This window comes from Ambystoma mexicanum, chromosome 4q, assembly GCF_040938575.1.
Source record: "Ambystoma mexicanum isolate Mex_15411 chromosome 4q, UKY_AmexF1_1, whole genome shotgun sequence".
Lineage (NCBI taxonomy): Eukaryota > Metazoa > Chordata > Amphibia > Caudata > Ambystomatidae > Ambystoma > Ambystoma mexicanum.
Window position 1 is genome coordinate 1,253,256,759 of NC_090928.1, and position 16,136 is coordinate 1,253,272,894.

A 16,136-nucleotide genomic window follows, 5' to 3' on the forward strand; every position below is an offset into this window, starting at 1 on the left:
TTTAACAGAGAACCACTTTTCTGCAAAGACACAGGGAAGGTGCAACACTCAGCAGGATTCCATCCCTCCTTGGGCAGAGTTAGTACCGGCGCTTCCAGCATGGACTCATGGAGTCCTCCCAACTCCTTGGCTTCAAGGAACACCTCAAGTAGCTTGGGTGCCACGATATCCATATTTGCTATATACTTACACCCTTAAACCACTGGGTGGAGGGGGCGAGGAAAATTTCCTGTCAGACAGCCCAGTGCCACAAGTCCACCGGGGGATAGAGGGCCCCCCTGCTTCCTGAGGACATGATTTGGGGTTGGGGGGGGGGGGGAAATTGTCCGTGAAGACCCTCACCACCTTGCATTTCAGAGACGGTAGGAACGACTTGAGGGCCCAGAACACTGCCCGTAGTTCCAGGATGTTGATATGCAAATCCTTCTCTTCCAGCAGCTACAGGCCTCTGCTCTGGCATGTAGACGTTGGGTGTGCTCTCCCCAACCTTCCAAGGAGGCGTCCGTAGTGACCGTCTACTTGGTCTGGAGGGTTTTGAAATCCCATTTCTTGGGCGATGTTGGAGCGGACGCCCCACCAATATATCGCCCGTCAGAATTTCATTGAGAGGGATCTTGTCCGAGAAGCTTCCAGACACCTGTATACAGCAGACATCCAGGAATTCCTGTAGGGGGGCTCGCAGAGACAGACAAGGTAGATGCAGGACATGCCCAGTAACGACTGGATGGCCCGCATCGTGGGCGTCATCGACGGTAGCCGTTGCACCTTTCCTTGAATGGCTGCTAGCCTCTACTCTGAGGGCGAAACCAGGCAAGACACTGTATTGAGTCTGGCGTCTAGGAACAGCATGTTCTGCAGACTTCGGATAGTTGCTGGAGAATCCCAGATCCATCATAAGTCGGACAGCCGTCTTCGTGTGGTCGGCCAGCTCCCGCGAGTGGGCGCATATCAGCCAGTCGTCCAGGTACAAGTATACATGTATGCCCTGTCGACATAAGATATGCCGCCACTGGTGGCAGGCATTTAGTGAACACTCTTGGGGCCGAAAGGTAGGTCCTTGAACTGGTAGTACTGGCCACATAGACATTTCCAATGTTCCTTGTAAATGGAGCTGTCCAACAACGTCAATTTCCAGTTGGCCGAGCAGGTGTTTCAACGTGACCATCCTGAACCTTTAGGACTTTTAGGTATTTTTTCAGGCGTCTTAGGTCCAGGATGGGCCTCTAGCCCAGTCTTCTTTCCGACTAGAAAGTATCTGGAATAGACTCTGGAGTCCCAGAGCCAGCGCCCCTTTTTGAAGCATGGCTCGTACCTCTTCAAAAAGCAGAGGGATGTGCTGCTCTTGACTGGTAGCCAGGAGGGATCCACGGACACCTGCGTTGGAACCCCAGGGTGTGTCCTTGGGCGAGAGCATCCAGCAACTATCTGTCAGTGGTGATCTTTCTCCACTTGCTGACGAACCTAGTCAGCTGGCCTCCCACCAGGGTGCACGAGTGGGGGCCCCGGCTTTCTGGTCGGTTTAGGCTTGCTTGGTGCTGGCGTCCTGCCCAGTGGGCGACGGAGACGCTGACCTCTGCTACCATAGGCCTGAGAACAGCCTGTGCAAGCTTCTTGAATTGGGATCTGGAAGGCCGTCTGTATGACGTGGAGAACCCTTTTAGAGACCTGCCCAACTTTCCCCTGAAGGAGCAAAAAGAGGCCGAGCGGTGCTGCTGGAGAGTGCCCAGGGAACCGGCCGTCTCTGTATCAGTCTTGATGGCCTGGAGGAACTAGTCAACTGCCTTCCCAAACAGGTTTCCCCCAAGGGGCATGTCCAGCACCTTCGCTTGGATCGCCCGAGGGAAAGTGGCTTTCATCCAATCCGGTTGACGAAGGCAGGCAACGTTCCCCATTTGCAGGAATCCTGTGTTGGCGACGTCCAATGCTACCGATGGCGTGATCCGACTCCACTTCCCATTCCTGGAAGAGAGCGAAGGCTTCCATCTTATCGTTGGGCGGAACTCCATGACCGATCCTAGCTTGTTACAACATAAATTAGGGCAAGCGAAGGGCAAGAATTCACATACCCCTTGTAGGCAGCACACCATCGCCAGCTAGGCATGGGTTTGATACACTTGGGGGTATGAGACATTCACGCATAGGGCAAGTAATGTATTTGTAGGGATTTAGACTCAGGTATAAATAATTTTAGAATAAGCAAGCTACTGTCTAATTTGTGTTTTAACGGTTTGAGCAAAGACAGAAAGTGGAAGCCCACTGACTCCCACTGCTATTATCGATCCTAGCTTGTACCACAATTTCCTGGAGATATGGACCCCTCACCTTTCCCATGGCGTCCATCCTTCTACCCTCGCTGTCCGGAGGGATCAAAGATGAGGACGGGTTAGCCGACAGTTACCTCGTGGCCACCAAATCTGGCGATGGTTGCAACCTCAGGCACTTGGGTGCGGAGTCCGGCACCCTATATTTCTTCTCCAGACTATCCCGCTTCATGAGGGCCAGGACCTCACCACCATGAGAGTCTTCCTTTTGCCCTTGCGCCTTTGATACAAGAAGCCCTCCTTCTTGGCTTCCTCAAGCACCAGCTGGAATAGCTCACAGGCCCTGGCAATCATGGAGTGGAACGATCCTGCCTCATCCGGTGGGGACACGCTATGTGGAGCATCCAAGTGTGGCGATTCACCAACCACTGCGAGTCGTTGTGGCCGTGTCTGGGTCTGCTGTGTGAGAAGGGGCCGACATGGTGAAGGAGGTTGAAATGGGGGCATCAGATGACACTTCCTCTTCTTCGCTGGAGGCTGATTGGGGACCAAAGGTGCCGGAGGCATTCTCATCTGGATCTCTGACACCAAGGTGTGCAGAGTCGACAGAATATCCAAAGAAATGTCCCTCGGGGCCTAGGGCAATTTCACCCCTTCTAGCGTTCCTGCAGACTTTGCCAAAGTCACTGCGTCAGTGTCGCGCCTTGGGGCCAGGGGCACTCTTGAGCCGTGAGAGCTATCTCGTAGGATCAGCACCTGTCGCTGCTGTGGTAGTAGTCGAGTAGTAGTCAACTGAGTCACTGACAATGTCTATGCCTGTGCCGGTTGAGCCTGCTTGGGCTGTATGGCTTTCTTCTCCTCTGCCTGCGGCTTCTCAAGATTACTCCTGTAGTTTAGCTTGGGTAGATGACTTCCTCTTTAAAGAGGCGTTTGAAGGTATACTGGCAATGGTGGCGGAAGGTGAAGCTTATTGCGCCCTATCCACTTGGGACCCGCTTCCACAGCGAACCTGGTGAACTCAGCGGCTTTGGCCTCATCTTGGGACCCCATGGATGAGGTGCCCTCAAAGGAACTACCGCTTCTCAGACTGGCCGGTCCTGGACGAGGAATGACCCTGCTTGGACCACAAGTCAGAGGGCTTGTTCGGTTCAAGACATGCCGGCAGTCTACTATGCCTGTCCATCATCTTTATCTTGGAGAAACCGAGGCATATCTCGCACTCCAGTTCCTTGTGGTCCAGGTGCAGGCAGTAGAGACATTGCAGGTGCTTGTCCTCCATCAACACATTCTGTAGCCCGTATTTGGTGCAGGGCCTGAAGAGGGACCTTCCCTCCTTCTCCTCGGTCCAGGTCGGAAGGGCGCGAAGTAGGCCCAAGACGGCCTTGTAGAATCTTTGATGGATCTTCGCCCTTGAGGAGCACAGAACTTTATAGACAACGGGTCTGCGCTGTTGGCAGATGAAGAAAGGAACACATGGGCCTCTGAAACAAAAAACAAAAAATAAGACATTTCCCATCGAAAACACAATAAGATTTACAAATATCTCCAAGAGCAAACTAGGACTCCCGAAACTGAAGCGTGCGGCAAAAATCCTAAGACGGCTGACACAGGGACGACAGGGAATATTCATGAGCATGTGAATCCATGCCAGACCCCATTGCTGGAGAACAAATATATAGATTTTTTGTTTTAAATGGATATTGGGGTGGGGGTAAAAGCCTAGGGAATAGGGGGGGGAACACACCCCCAAAATAAAAAAGTAAAAAGATATTTTTCATTATAAAATGTTCGTTATTAAAGCATTCTCTATTATTTACTCTGTTATAATCATATGTAACGTGCCAGCGGGTCAAATACTGCGTATGGCAACCGTCCCAGCCCACAGTAGCCTGGACCTCCACTCCAGATGCCGTGATGCAGTCCTCCGCTGCCGGCTCCTCCCAAGTCTGGCCTCGGCTCCACCGAGGGCGACCGCCTGCCACACCAAAGTTCGCTGCTCACCTACATGGACGGCAGCTGCCCATAGGGACAGTCGGTGCTCGATTCCCCACCCAGCCCCCCGAAATAGTGCTTCACTGCAGCACCAGTCACCACCTAGGCAGACTCAGCACAGGATTCATCCCAAACTCTGGCCCCAGTATTCGCAGCCTGCGCGACGAGCAGGCACCCGTCACCAACCAGCCCCACAGAGCCACCTCCGTTCCAGGAAAGGTCACAGGCTGTGCTACCCCCCCCCCCCCCCCCAAGTCCTCAGAGTTTGATGCCCCAGTCAGTTCATCGCCAGGGACAGGATATTAATGGCGATGGTCCCTCAGCCGAACGAAGCTCAGAACTGCAGCCATCTTGGTCGGAGCTCTCTAGCACCACCTGCATTGCCAAGTCTTTAACAGTGATAATTTAGTTTGTCATTTATTTTGTCCAGCCACCAAGTTAACTACAACTCTACATCATGACCACCTCTTTCTGTGGGTATTAATTTATAGAAAACATTTAGGACCGATCCCCGTTTCCTTGGATACACACAGACTTCCAGTAGCAGACAGAAGTTACAAGGGTCAAATTCATTATGGTGCACTTTCAGTTCAGTGGAGAGGGAGATGTTTAGGGTAGGGATCTTGCTTACCTCTCGACAATCCTGGCATTCCTTCACTGGCGGAAGCTGCAAGGTAGACTGTACCTTCAGCCAGAGTCCAAAGAGTCCTTACTCCTTTCGAAGTTGTCGGACCGTCTGCCAAAAGAGGGACTCAACCCTCTTAAAGCCAAATGGACCCCAATATTCTGTTAGGCGTCAGGTCATAACCAGAGTGCTTTGCAACAGGAAAGGTAAGGGTTGACAACATGTACTACCGAGTCCCACCCACCTTCCTGTCTGTTCTGGATCAAAGGGTTGCTCAGATCAAAGGGTTGCTCGGATTAACTGAGCTCTATGGCTCCTGATTAAAGCACAGGTCTTCCTTCAAGTTTGTGGCGAGAACAGACTGTCTCCATCAAATCACATACTTCTTCCCTCTGAGAGGGGGGTCCCCTTACAGGGGTTGCCTACTATAAAAAACAGTTGTCCCAGACATGACATTCACTGCCCTTACAGAGGGGTGGGTGGGTGCTAGCTTAAAGCTGACAAATAGCCTATAAAAGAGGTGTTGGGGTTTCCTGCCCTTTGTTAGTTCTGTAACCAGGCCTCTTTGCAGGCTTGCTTCAATGAACTCATCAGTAGGCACTGCCACCACACAGAACTACAATGGGCAGGGCTGATCCATAGAGCCGTTGATATTGAATTAGGCTGGCCATGACAGGAGGAAGTTGTTGCCTTCCCCCCTCCCCGAGATGCTTTCATGTACTCCCGGCTGTCACATTCCAGCTAAATGTGACAGGGAGGACTGGTCTGTAGGCTGTGTCCCCTCCCCCCCAGAGTACACTAGTGTTTGTTGTGTGGCGAGCATAGTAAAATGTGTGCGGATGAACCCCATATTTTCTGAAGTTGACCTCCCATCATTCCATTGCTTACAAATTTTCAAAAAAGCTCAGGCGAGCTCACACTCCCCATGCGGATGGTCGAATTCCTCACATGCACGTTCTGAATGCTCTCAGGGCCTTGTAGGTTCGACTCAGTCTTTCATTGTTATATTTGCATTCTTTCCTAGGTTTCCTCTCCACTTCCCAACCTGCGACAAACCAGAAATTTGGCATGCAGATAGGTTCCATGGTGTAGAAAAATGTAAACAGTATGAAATATAAATCTACCTCTGTCCATTTTCCTTTTTCCCTTTTTGTAGGAATTACTGTGCGAAGAACAGGTACAACTGCTAATAATACATATTACAATCATGGAGAAATTGAAAGAGGGGACCCATGTTTAGGTTTCTAGAGATGAACAATCATGTATGATCCATGTCTTTCAGGAGATTCGGATTGATTCAAGATTTTCCCTGGTTTCCTACAACTTGTAGCTGTGCTTTTCCCATTGTTGATCTAAGAGACCCCCAGAATGCACAGACAAATTGAGGACTAATGCAATGAAAACACAAGGACTGACCATCCCATGAAAGAAATGGGGCACACAAAAGATGTTGACATTGGATGAAACTGAAACGTACAGTTTAAGTAGTAAAGTACACAGACGAGGCTATGTTTTTGATTCTGCTGTATGTGCACTCAGCAGGGTGCACTGGTGATGGACTGCCATCAACACTCCGCATCACAACCAGATCCAGCGGAGTGGCCTTATCGGCTGGAGAGTGCTATTGTTGGAAGGAGATGGTCCTTTCCCACCCCCCTCTCCACAGCCAAGATAAATAACCCATGTGTAAGCCGGGGTGATGGGAGGGGTACACCCCCACGGTTCATACCCGCACGATATAACAAAGAATGACATGTATAACATAGCCTATGCCCCTGCAATAAGACACCATTTTGGATCAGGCCGAATGCAATCTTTTACTAGGCCCAAAAACCATCCATTGGTAAAAATCACAGCTCTCCCATCCCCAGTCTCTCTCAGAGGGACCAAGCCGCTGCCACCCCTATCCCCCCAGAACAGCTCTGCACAAGCCTAGTTCTCACGGAAGTCCAGCCTTGTAATGTTGCAAATGTTTATATCTTTTCTGAAGAATGTGCTCTCCCAAGAGCGTGAGACAGAGACAGGCCCCAGCACGAGTGCCCCTCCATCTTCACTCAATCATGCCCTCTCAAAACCCCACCCCGCCAGGCCAGGGACCACCAGCTCCGACCCCCCAATCCCTCTCGCACTGATACCCATCTGACCCGCCTTGAACACCCACCCCAGATCTAATCCTGTGCAGCAGTATATTCTCCCAAAAGCAACCCATGTCTGTTCATATCATGGGGCACCAGGGAAAGTAGACGGTAGATAAAATCCCAGAGAGAGGCATCTGGAAATGGGGTCTGCAGTATCAACGAAGCCCTGAATGTAGGTCTGCATGCCAATATATTATTCCCTTTTTCTCCAAGTACCCCGGTTCATGCAATGATCAGGTGTCTGCCATTAGTCTTGCATTATCCGTTCCTGCTCATCTTAGATAGTGATGTGTCGTCTGTTCGCCTGGACCTTCACCGCAGAGATGAGCCCCGCTGACACACGTGCACCAAGATCGGGAAGCCGCAGCCAATGATGCCCTGGCATCCCCTATGGAGCAGGACTTCGTATAGGTCTCCAGCCAACCAACTCTCTCGGATTTGTACCCTATGCATTACATCACTGATGACGCTTAGTCCCTTTTTAATGTGCTGCCCAAGTAATTTTTGGAAGAGCGCTCTCGGGCAGCAGCGTTCTTTGATGGCATGGCTTATAGGATATAAACTTTGTTATCCTTGCAACCCATCTCTTGGTCTCATTATCTGACGGGGTGTGTTATATTATTTTTGCATAATTATTGGGACACGTGTACGAGTGGATGCCTTCACTATACAGACCTGAAATGCTGGGCAAGAGGCCTGGGGCTGCATGGCCTGGTAGAAGTAGTAGGGAAGTGGGCAGCAAGGGCAGGAGGCGCAGAGGCCATATGGGTGTGAATCCATCTACTAACCTAATGGGGCTTGACATGCCAGAAAACGGAGTGATCTTTTAATGTCAGTCAAACAGTTAGGAAGTACATTCAGAGTACGGGCTTAGCTCTAGCCACAGCAGGCATGGAAAAACATGGGAGTGTCACCCTGCTCTTCTGCATTCATCCACTGAAATGCGTTTGGCTGCAGCAGCGCGGAGCAAGCTCCACTTGCACCTGTCCCGCGTCACATCACTCACTGTACTTCAATTGGCTGACAGGGTTACGCACTGCTCACCTCAGGCACCACTGTTGAAGCAAACAAGATTCCCCCCGAATAAATTATTCTATACAATTCACTTTTCCAAATAACTCCTTTCAGGCATTTAGGTGACAACACCAAAGTGGCCTTCGTTACAAATGGAAGCAAACTTGCACTTTCAATCAATATAGCAGCAGCTGTCTAATCAGGCGACAAGAAAGGGTGTTAAGATGGGCGCATTGTACTGAACGCCTGGGAGATGGAGGAGGAATATAGTGGAAATAAAGTACTCCATTGTAAAAATATATTTTCATATTACGTTGGTTGTGCAACTACAGATTCTGGCCACCAAAATGATATTGTTTTACCATGCTGGGTCTCTTCAGATTAGCAAATACAATAATACCCCCTTTCTATGGTGGCCTCAGCAGATCCCACTGGTCTGAAGACGTTCATACCATTGCACATGGCCTCCAGGGGCAGGCAACACATTTTCTCCATTTGTTCTTTTGTGGGAGAACCACCAGATTTTAGCTAGTAAAATGGGCCAGTATGCAGCCCGGTTATAAACCAGGAAAAGACCATTTGGGGCAGCCCACGTTACAGAGTTGGTAAACTAGCCCAGGACGAAGATGATTTAGAGCAGTCGACAGTAGGTAAAACACATCTTGACACAGTGTCAGAAATTAATTAACAAAATAATCCAATGAAAATCAAGAAGTAGAAACGGCAGGCAACTGTTTTTCATAAGATTAAGCAGAAGCGAGATTAGTTGGAAGAAAGCAGGGAGGGCACAAAGCCAACCAGACCATTAAAGAGCAAATCTCTAAAGAAGCATCTGCTGCCCAACCCAAAGTATCGATCAATTTGGCAGCGATTCCCAAAGGATTCTTCTATAGAAGTGAAAATAGTCTAGAGTCAGATATGTTGAATGGCTGGGACTGGATCATCTATCGCTGGACTAGGTTTTGATGCATAACAAAACGAAAATAGCCTAAATCCAATACATTTGAAATGTTAATTTACCTGCAGGGGGGTGCTCAATATTCTCGAGGTTCCTGATGATCTGGCGTTGCCTGGAAGACCTGGTCACCCGCTCAAAACGCTGCTCTTTCCCATTTAGGGAAAGATCTCCGTTGACTGGCGTGTTCCCTCCTTCCGTCAACTTGCCGTTCTGGAAACCAGTCTGTAGCCTTGTCTTTGCTATTCTGGAGGGAGACTGGTGTTCTTGTAGAACAGCCTTTTTAGAGGTTTGCTGTTCTCTTACAGGTGACAAAGATCTTCCTTCTTCATTATTCTTTCTCAGACTGGAATCACGGATGAAGATTGTTGGCTCATGTGGAACCGCTTTGCTGCGGGTGCCTGGATGAGGCTCCTTGTCGGCAATCACCCTATTATTGTCTTTCACAGCCAGATGGTGCCCCGAGGGGCATCGCTCCCTTTGAATGGCCAGCTTCTCCACTTCCGCCACCTTCTCTTGTGAATTCTGCTGAAGGGGTGCAACAGGCAGGGCCCCAGAAGCTGCAAGCCTCTTTTGTTTAGTGAATAACAGGTGTTTCCTGATCGCTTCAAGCATCTGTTTCCTATTTGCTGCCAGGAAAGCCCGGGGAGGTGGCTTTTCAACCTCGGTCTTTATTTCACGATTAGTGGGGTGGGGAGCCCCAACAGAGAATACCTCCCTTTCTTTCACCTTCTCGCCATCATCAGAGTTCAGGCAGAATTTCTCTTCTCCTTTTTCAATGCTGGTTATAATGCCAGGTTTACATGTTAAAAACCCTAATCGGAAACAAAGAACACCACATTAACATGCTTCCACAGAGATTGGCCGAAACATGCTACTCACCCACTTTCATTGCAGTGGTGCACACAGTGAAGCAGCATTCGGTTTTATACAGTGCTGCATTCACTATGGCTACGATTCCTGGCTTTCCTGCTGGGCAACAGTGTGTTATCATGGGCACCATACTGCATTCCCGTGCCCCCGTTTCTTGGTCATTTACCAAAACAATAGGGGTGTCTATTAATGAAGGTACATAGCATTAAAAATAGTAAGCCAACTTTTCACTAGTGTTCAGTTTTTAATGTGTACTACAATAGGCTCCTCTTTCTGGCAAGCTTAGTAGGCATATGGCAGTAACTGGAAAGTAGTGTTTTACAGGAATAGGTTTATTTTTTAGCACTGCTGGAGTTCATGACAGCAACAATGTCCATGAATTGCTTATTTTAAAGCACAAAAACGAAACGGTTTTTTTTAGATGCATTTTTATTAAACTGCTTAATCTATTTTTCTACAACACATTAGAAGCTGCAGATGGACCGATTCTACATTGATATGTATCCAACCGGAAGAGCTTACACTGCATTAAGCAAGAGGCCAGGTATTAAACAGGGGGTGCCAGTGTATGCCCACGCACTAGAAGGAATACAATATCCTGTACCATACAATAAAAGGATGTTGCAAGTCACTCTGAACGAGGCCAAAGGTGGAGTTCCTTTCATATTTGGTTACAGGTGGGGATACTTTAGCTCAGATCAACCAAGTGACGGTTGGCAGTGTAAACTAGAAGTATACAAGTTATTAAAAGGTATTCTGTAAACGACAGCCCATTTAAATCAGTCCGCTAGCTATGGCTGCACATGTGGAGCTTAATATAGTGGCAAAGACTGAATCCCTCCTAGTCTTTTTACGGTGAAATGTACTCGATGGGCGTGTTACCTACCCCCACCATGTATGTACCGAATGCATGGTTTCCTTTTATGCAAGTTACTGCAAGATGGATGGCAAGCAACTTGTGAAAGGAAACTAATGTATATGCTCTGGAACAACCACTAAATGACAGCCTATGCAGATTCACAAACCTCAGTGTAGGGGAACAATAATTATACATAGGGCCTCATCACGAGTTTGGAGACAGCCATGCCCTTAACAAGGGCATGGCTGCCTCCAAACTGGGGTCCGGGTTCCCTGAATGGGGAAATACTGGGCCATTCCGACCCTGGAGGGCCCGGTATTTCCCCATTCAGGGAACTCGGACCATCCCCATTTGAGCCCCCATAGGGCGCAATGGGAATGGGGAGCAAGCTAACAACTGGCCTGTTAATGACTGGGTCGACCCGGTCAACTGGTCCTTCTTGGAAGGAGTCCTTGAGGAGATGGGGATGGATAAGGGCTCAGTACCATACCCCAAGGGCAAGAGTGGTGGTGTACTACGACGCGTCCAGGGCAATCAATTGGCACAGAGGGACTAGACAGGGGTGCCCCCTGTGACCCCCCTACTGTATGCATTAGTCACGGAACCATGGGTAATTGGTCTGTGGGGTTGTAGGGATGCAACAGGGGTACAGGAATATAAAGTGAGCCTATTCGCGGACAACGCACTGTTCTACCTCACAAATCCACGTCCCTCAGTAGAGGCCCTACTACAGAGCTTGGAGGAATACAGGGAACTATCGGGGTTCAGGGTCAATCTCGACCAATCGGTAGCATTCCTAGCGGGAAACTGGAGTGAGGAAGACAGTGTGTGTTGAGAGATGGGCATTCAAGGCAAGGCAGTAGGGCTTCTGCTACCTAGGGATCGAAATCACGAGGGAGCCTAGGAAACTATTCGAGCAGAACTCTGTTATAGGGAAAGATGAGGGAGGACCTACAACGATGGGGGACGGATTGGGCGGCTAAATTGTATTAAGACGACAGTCCACCCCAAATTGTTGTTTCTCTCCCAAATGCTCCCAATATAAAAAAATAAATAAATAAATAAATAAAAAGTCCCAGCACATGTTTTCACTACTGCAAAGAAAGCCCCTATAGGGTTTCTATAGGGAGGAGCAAAACCCCGGGTAGCGTACATAACACTGGTGCTTCCCAAGAAGGAGGGAGGCGTTTAGATTCCCGGACCTGGAAACATACTATAGGGCGGCTCCGTTGTGGATCATGTTACATCACCTGGACCCAGGGACGAGAAAGCAATGGGTCCATATGGACAATGCGATAATGGATGGATGTGGGCGCCACAGAAAGATCCCCATGCGTGTGCTGGTACACCCCGTCCTGGAGGTATTCTGGTCAATATGGCGCAAGGGGAGTGCTACCAGATGGTTGTCAACATGGCCCTCTCCCCTCAGCTGTATCTGGGCACCAGCCATACGGAATTACATCATAGCCCTCTACGATGTCAATCGTGGTACGAGGCGGGGCTCTCAAGGGCAGGACAGCTGTGGGAGAGGGGCGAGTTCTTGTCAGTGACCCGTTTGGAGGAATGTCTGGGGATGAAGGGACTCTCAAGCCGCAGATACCTGCAGCTGAAGGGAGACCTGTTGAAGTCGAACTGAGGGGAGAACTTACTCTCTTTGAGATAACACTAATGCAGGAAACTAACACGAAAGGGAGAATATCTAGGCTCTACATGGAACTCAGGTAGGGGGAGTTCACTGAGACACTAACAACACGCACAAAATGGGCCAAAGATTTGGGAATTGACCCGACAGACCAGCTTTGGGGAAAAATGTGTAGAGGGGTTAAAAAGTCCACACTATCCCTGCAATACAGGATGCAGGGATTCAAACTTCTACATAGATGGCACTACCCAGTAACTGCACTGGCAAAAATGTACCCAGAGGTTGATTCACGATGCTGGCACTGTAACAGGGACTATCATCACACGTGGTGGTAATGCCCTCTCATTCAGAAGTATTGGGAAGAGGCCCTGGGATGGCTGAAAGAATTACATGGGATACATAGGGCCAGGGAGAAAATGTTGCTGATGTTTGGGGTATGTGAGAAGGAGGAGCCGGGGGTGGGGGTGCACATGGTTCGCACCCTACTGGTGTCGGCAAGGAGTTGCGTGGCACCAGACTGGAAACGGGGGCGGGGGGTAGTGTGCCCACAGACAGGGAATTGTTACAGAAGGCAAAGTCAATATGATCTGGAGTATTTTACACATCTCCTGGATGAGGCGCAAGCAAACAGAGGGGATCTGGCTACCTTTCCTTTAACAAATATGGATGATAGCCTGCCGTCGGAATGCAGGGAAATGATATAGGCGTTCATCGGCGGTGGTAAAAAAAAGCCGAGAACTGATGGTACTGAATATAAGGGGAGGGTGGCAAGAGAAATGGCAATATAGTTTGATAACAAAGTTGAGGTTTTGAAAATGAAAAAACCCGAAAAGAATACAGGTGTATTTCCCTGAGCAGTACACCTAAATGCTTCCTCCAAAAGGCATCTTTTCTGTTGGCTGTGTGTTGAAGCTTTAAGACCTAAATGTAGATTTTATTTGCGTTGAAAGTGGAAATTTCTGGAGCGCCTCCGTGCCTTTTAACGATTGAACCCACAAAATCTATGTGCCTCGAGGCCTTGGGTGCGGATGTGGTATTCTCTGCTTTGCAGCATCTCAAGCAGGTTTTAAAAAAGACGTAGTGCCAAGATAGGTAGGGTTTGAACTTCTTGAAGCTATTCATGTTCCTCGATATGGAAACAGTTTGGTGATCTCAGACTGGCAGTTTTGGCTCACTGTGAGAGTTTCCATACTAATTTCTATGACCGGCCCACTGCTTGGGTCTTCAGGCTTATTGATCTAAAGAGTGCACTAGTTCGACAATCGTAGTTGTGTACCTAAGGAAAAACAATGGGTGCAAACCCTAGGTTTGCTGATGCAAGGACATCCATTAGTCTGTGTTCTTCGTGACTAAACATCAGAATACCAGAGATTTTCAGGCGACGTTGAATTTTTTTTGCTTGCTTCGTCTGAGCTCCTCATCTTGGTCAATGAGTTGTCAAAATGTTGGACTCCTGAGTAATTGCTCGCTACTATATAGTTTGCTATTAAACTCAGCAGGGGAAAACCACCATCTAAAATGGTGAAGACGATATCAGGCACTGACAGGGCAGTTTAAACTCTGAGACTTCCAATACATTAGAGGTCCCCTAATACCAGTCATGTGCAAGCCCATTAAATGCTTCATGGTGGGACATGTACAGCAAGATTGGCAAATATAAAACCAAAACTTGAGCTTACATGCCCACAGATATAACAACCCCATTGTCCGACCTGGTGAAGTAATTATTTATTAGTATAATCTGCATACGAGAATTCCAAATGTGCATTACATTTAAGTTTCGTCCCCTATCCTGACATCTCAAATTAGATAAAGAAAGATTAAGGGCCTAATTCACAGAAGCATTTTATAATGGCAAAACACCATTGCAAATTAAGACCACAGAATTCTAGATGTGAAATTGGTCTGCGATAGTGATTCAAGCATAAAGCTATTCCCCAACAAGTAATGCAACATGGGCCCTCTGTTCACCTAATTTGTCACAACAAGTCATATGTACTCATTTGCACTGTGCTTGCTAATGGATGCGAGGCTTGGGCTGTACCACTTGATCGGAGAACATCTTTCTTCACCAAATGCTTTAGAGGCTTTGCATATTAAACACAGAGTGGCCCCAGCTTAGCGCACGCCTCCTGAACTGCTCCTCCAGACTAATGACACGCACCAGAGAAATAGCTTGGGCTGCTTATGGGCGACTTATTTTGGAAACTGGCCTTGGAGCGTTTGGGTCGGAAGAGCGCCCCAGCAAAAAGTGTTTTGACGGAGGACAGTTCTGTCTTGCTCCAGCCCAAATCCTCCCCTGCACAGACTTCAGAAAATTATTCGAACCCCCACTGAGGCACGCTCAGTAAGTTTGTGCAAGGAATCAATCCTTCCTAAACTAACTTGCATGTTCAGATTCAGAGGAGCCGCTTCACGACAAAGAAAGCCTTATTCACACACCCTTTGCATCTAGTTTTAAGTAGAACTCCAGTGCCCCTATTCTGCCACCATTTCACATTGCTTATCTGCTGCAGTAATACTGCACACTCCACTTCTGCTCCATCTTCCTTTACATTGTGGGAATTACTTTGCCTTTTACAGGTTTTTCTACACTACTCATATCGGGGGGTGGGTGGAACCTCCATTTCTGCAATGAAGATCTTCCTTGTGTCACTTAAACAGTCCCTGGAAATTAAGGTCATGATCACTAGTTCCAGAGCTACACAAGCCCTGCAGTGTCCCCATCCCACCCAGTCTCTCTACTACGTGTGTTGAGTACCCTTAGACTCCTCTTGTACACTATCCAGATTAAAAACCTTACCTACACCGACCATGCAGCTTCGCCAATGGAACGGTCTCCAACATATCTGTATTTCGTTGGATACATGGCATCCAGAAGAGTACTCTAGGCATGGCCGCACTAAGTTCAGAAACACAGTCTACCTGGCTTAAATTGGGGGTGGGGTGAACACGGAATACATCAATATATTCACGTTAAAAACTGTCCCACCCAATTCACACAAGTAAAGAGTGGCAGGTGAGCCCTTACCCAATGACATTAGGGTGTCATAATGTTCCATCATCGTGCTCTGATAGAGTTCCTTCTGCTTGTCCTGCAAAAGCACCCATTCCTCTGCAGTGAAGTAGATGGCAACATCATCAAAGGTAAACGGCACCTGAAACAAAAGGCACGTGAAGTTTAGTTCCTTTGTCACAACCTCATATGGAACCCGCAGCAAGCTAAGCCAGTCTGGATCTGCAGTGCTGCCATCAGAAGTCTGGTTAGGACGCATCTCATCTGGTAAGGGACTCATCTATAGAAAGTACCCCCTTTGCAGTCCTGGAAGAACACTTCCATCAGCTCAGTGGTGTGGAGGGGACAAGGCACAGAATGATTCTCTTCTTGGGACCCCCCCCTCCCATGCAGACATTGATCTGGGTATCTACTTCTCCCCACCCACATCTTGAAATGTCACATGGGGTATAAATGTCACAATGAAAGCTACTAGACTGGCAACTCCCCGTCCCCTTTCAGTTCTACATGTCTTAACATAAAACATAACGTATCAATAGGAATAAACACAGTAACCAATTCAAAAGTCATGTTGCCAGCATTCATGACAATAGTTTCTCTTAAACTATAAATAGAATTCAAAATTATAACAGTGACAAACACTAACAAACATTCCTTGAAATTATAATCCAGCATATGTAAACAAAAAACACAAACAACCCAACCAAGCCCCTACTCGCAACTCAGTCTCACCAGTAACCATTTAAGTCGTTAGAGGGTGC

General features: G+C 48.3%; 1 protein-coding gene across 2 annotated transcripts in view; it reads right to left on the bottom strand.

The window, feature by feature from the left end:
- The window catches only part of LOC138468329 (zinc finger protein ZFP2-like), a 52,687-nt gene that overhangs the window by 25,095 nt on the left and 11,456 nt on the right, over nt 1–16,136 (bottom strand). For both annotated transcript variants that reach the window (XM_069608838.1, XM_069608837.1), the window contains exons 2-3: nt 15,391–15,517; nt 9,051–9,800 (exon numbers count right to left, since the gene is read on the bottom strand). In XM_069608838.1, the coding sequence (XP_069464939.1) occupies nt 9,051–9,800; nt 15,391–15,517 (877 nt within the window). The remainder of the gene's footprint in view (nt 1–9,050; nt 9,801–15,390; nt 15,518–16,136) is intronic.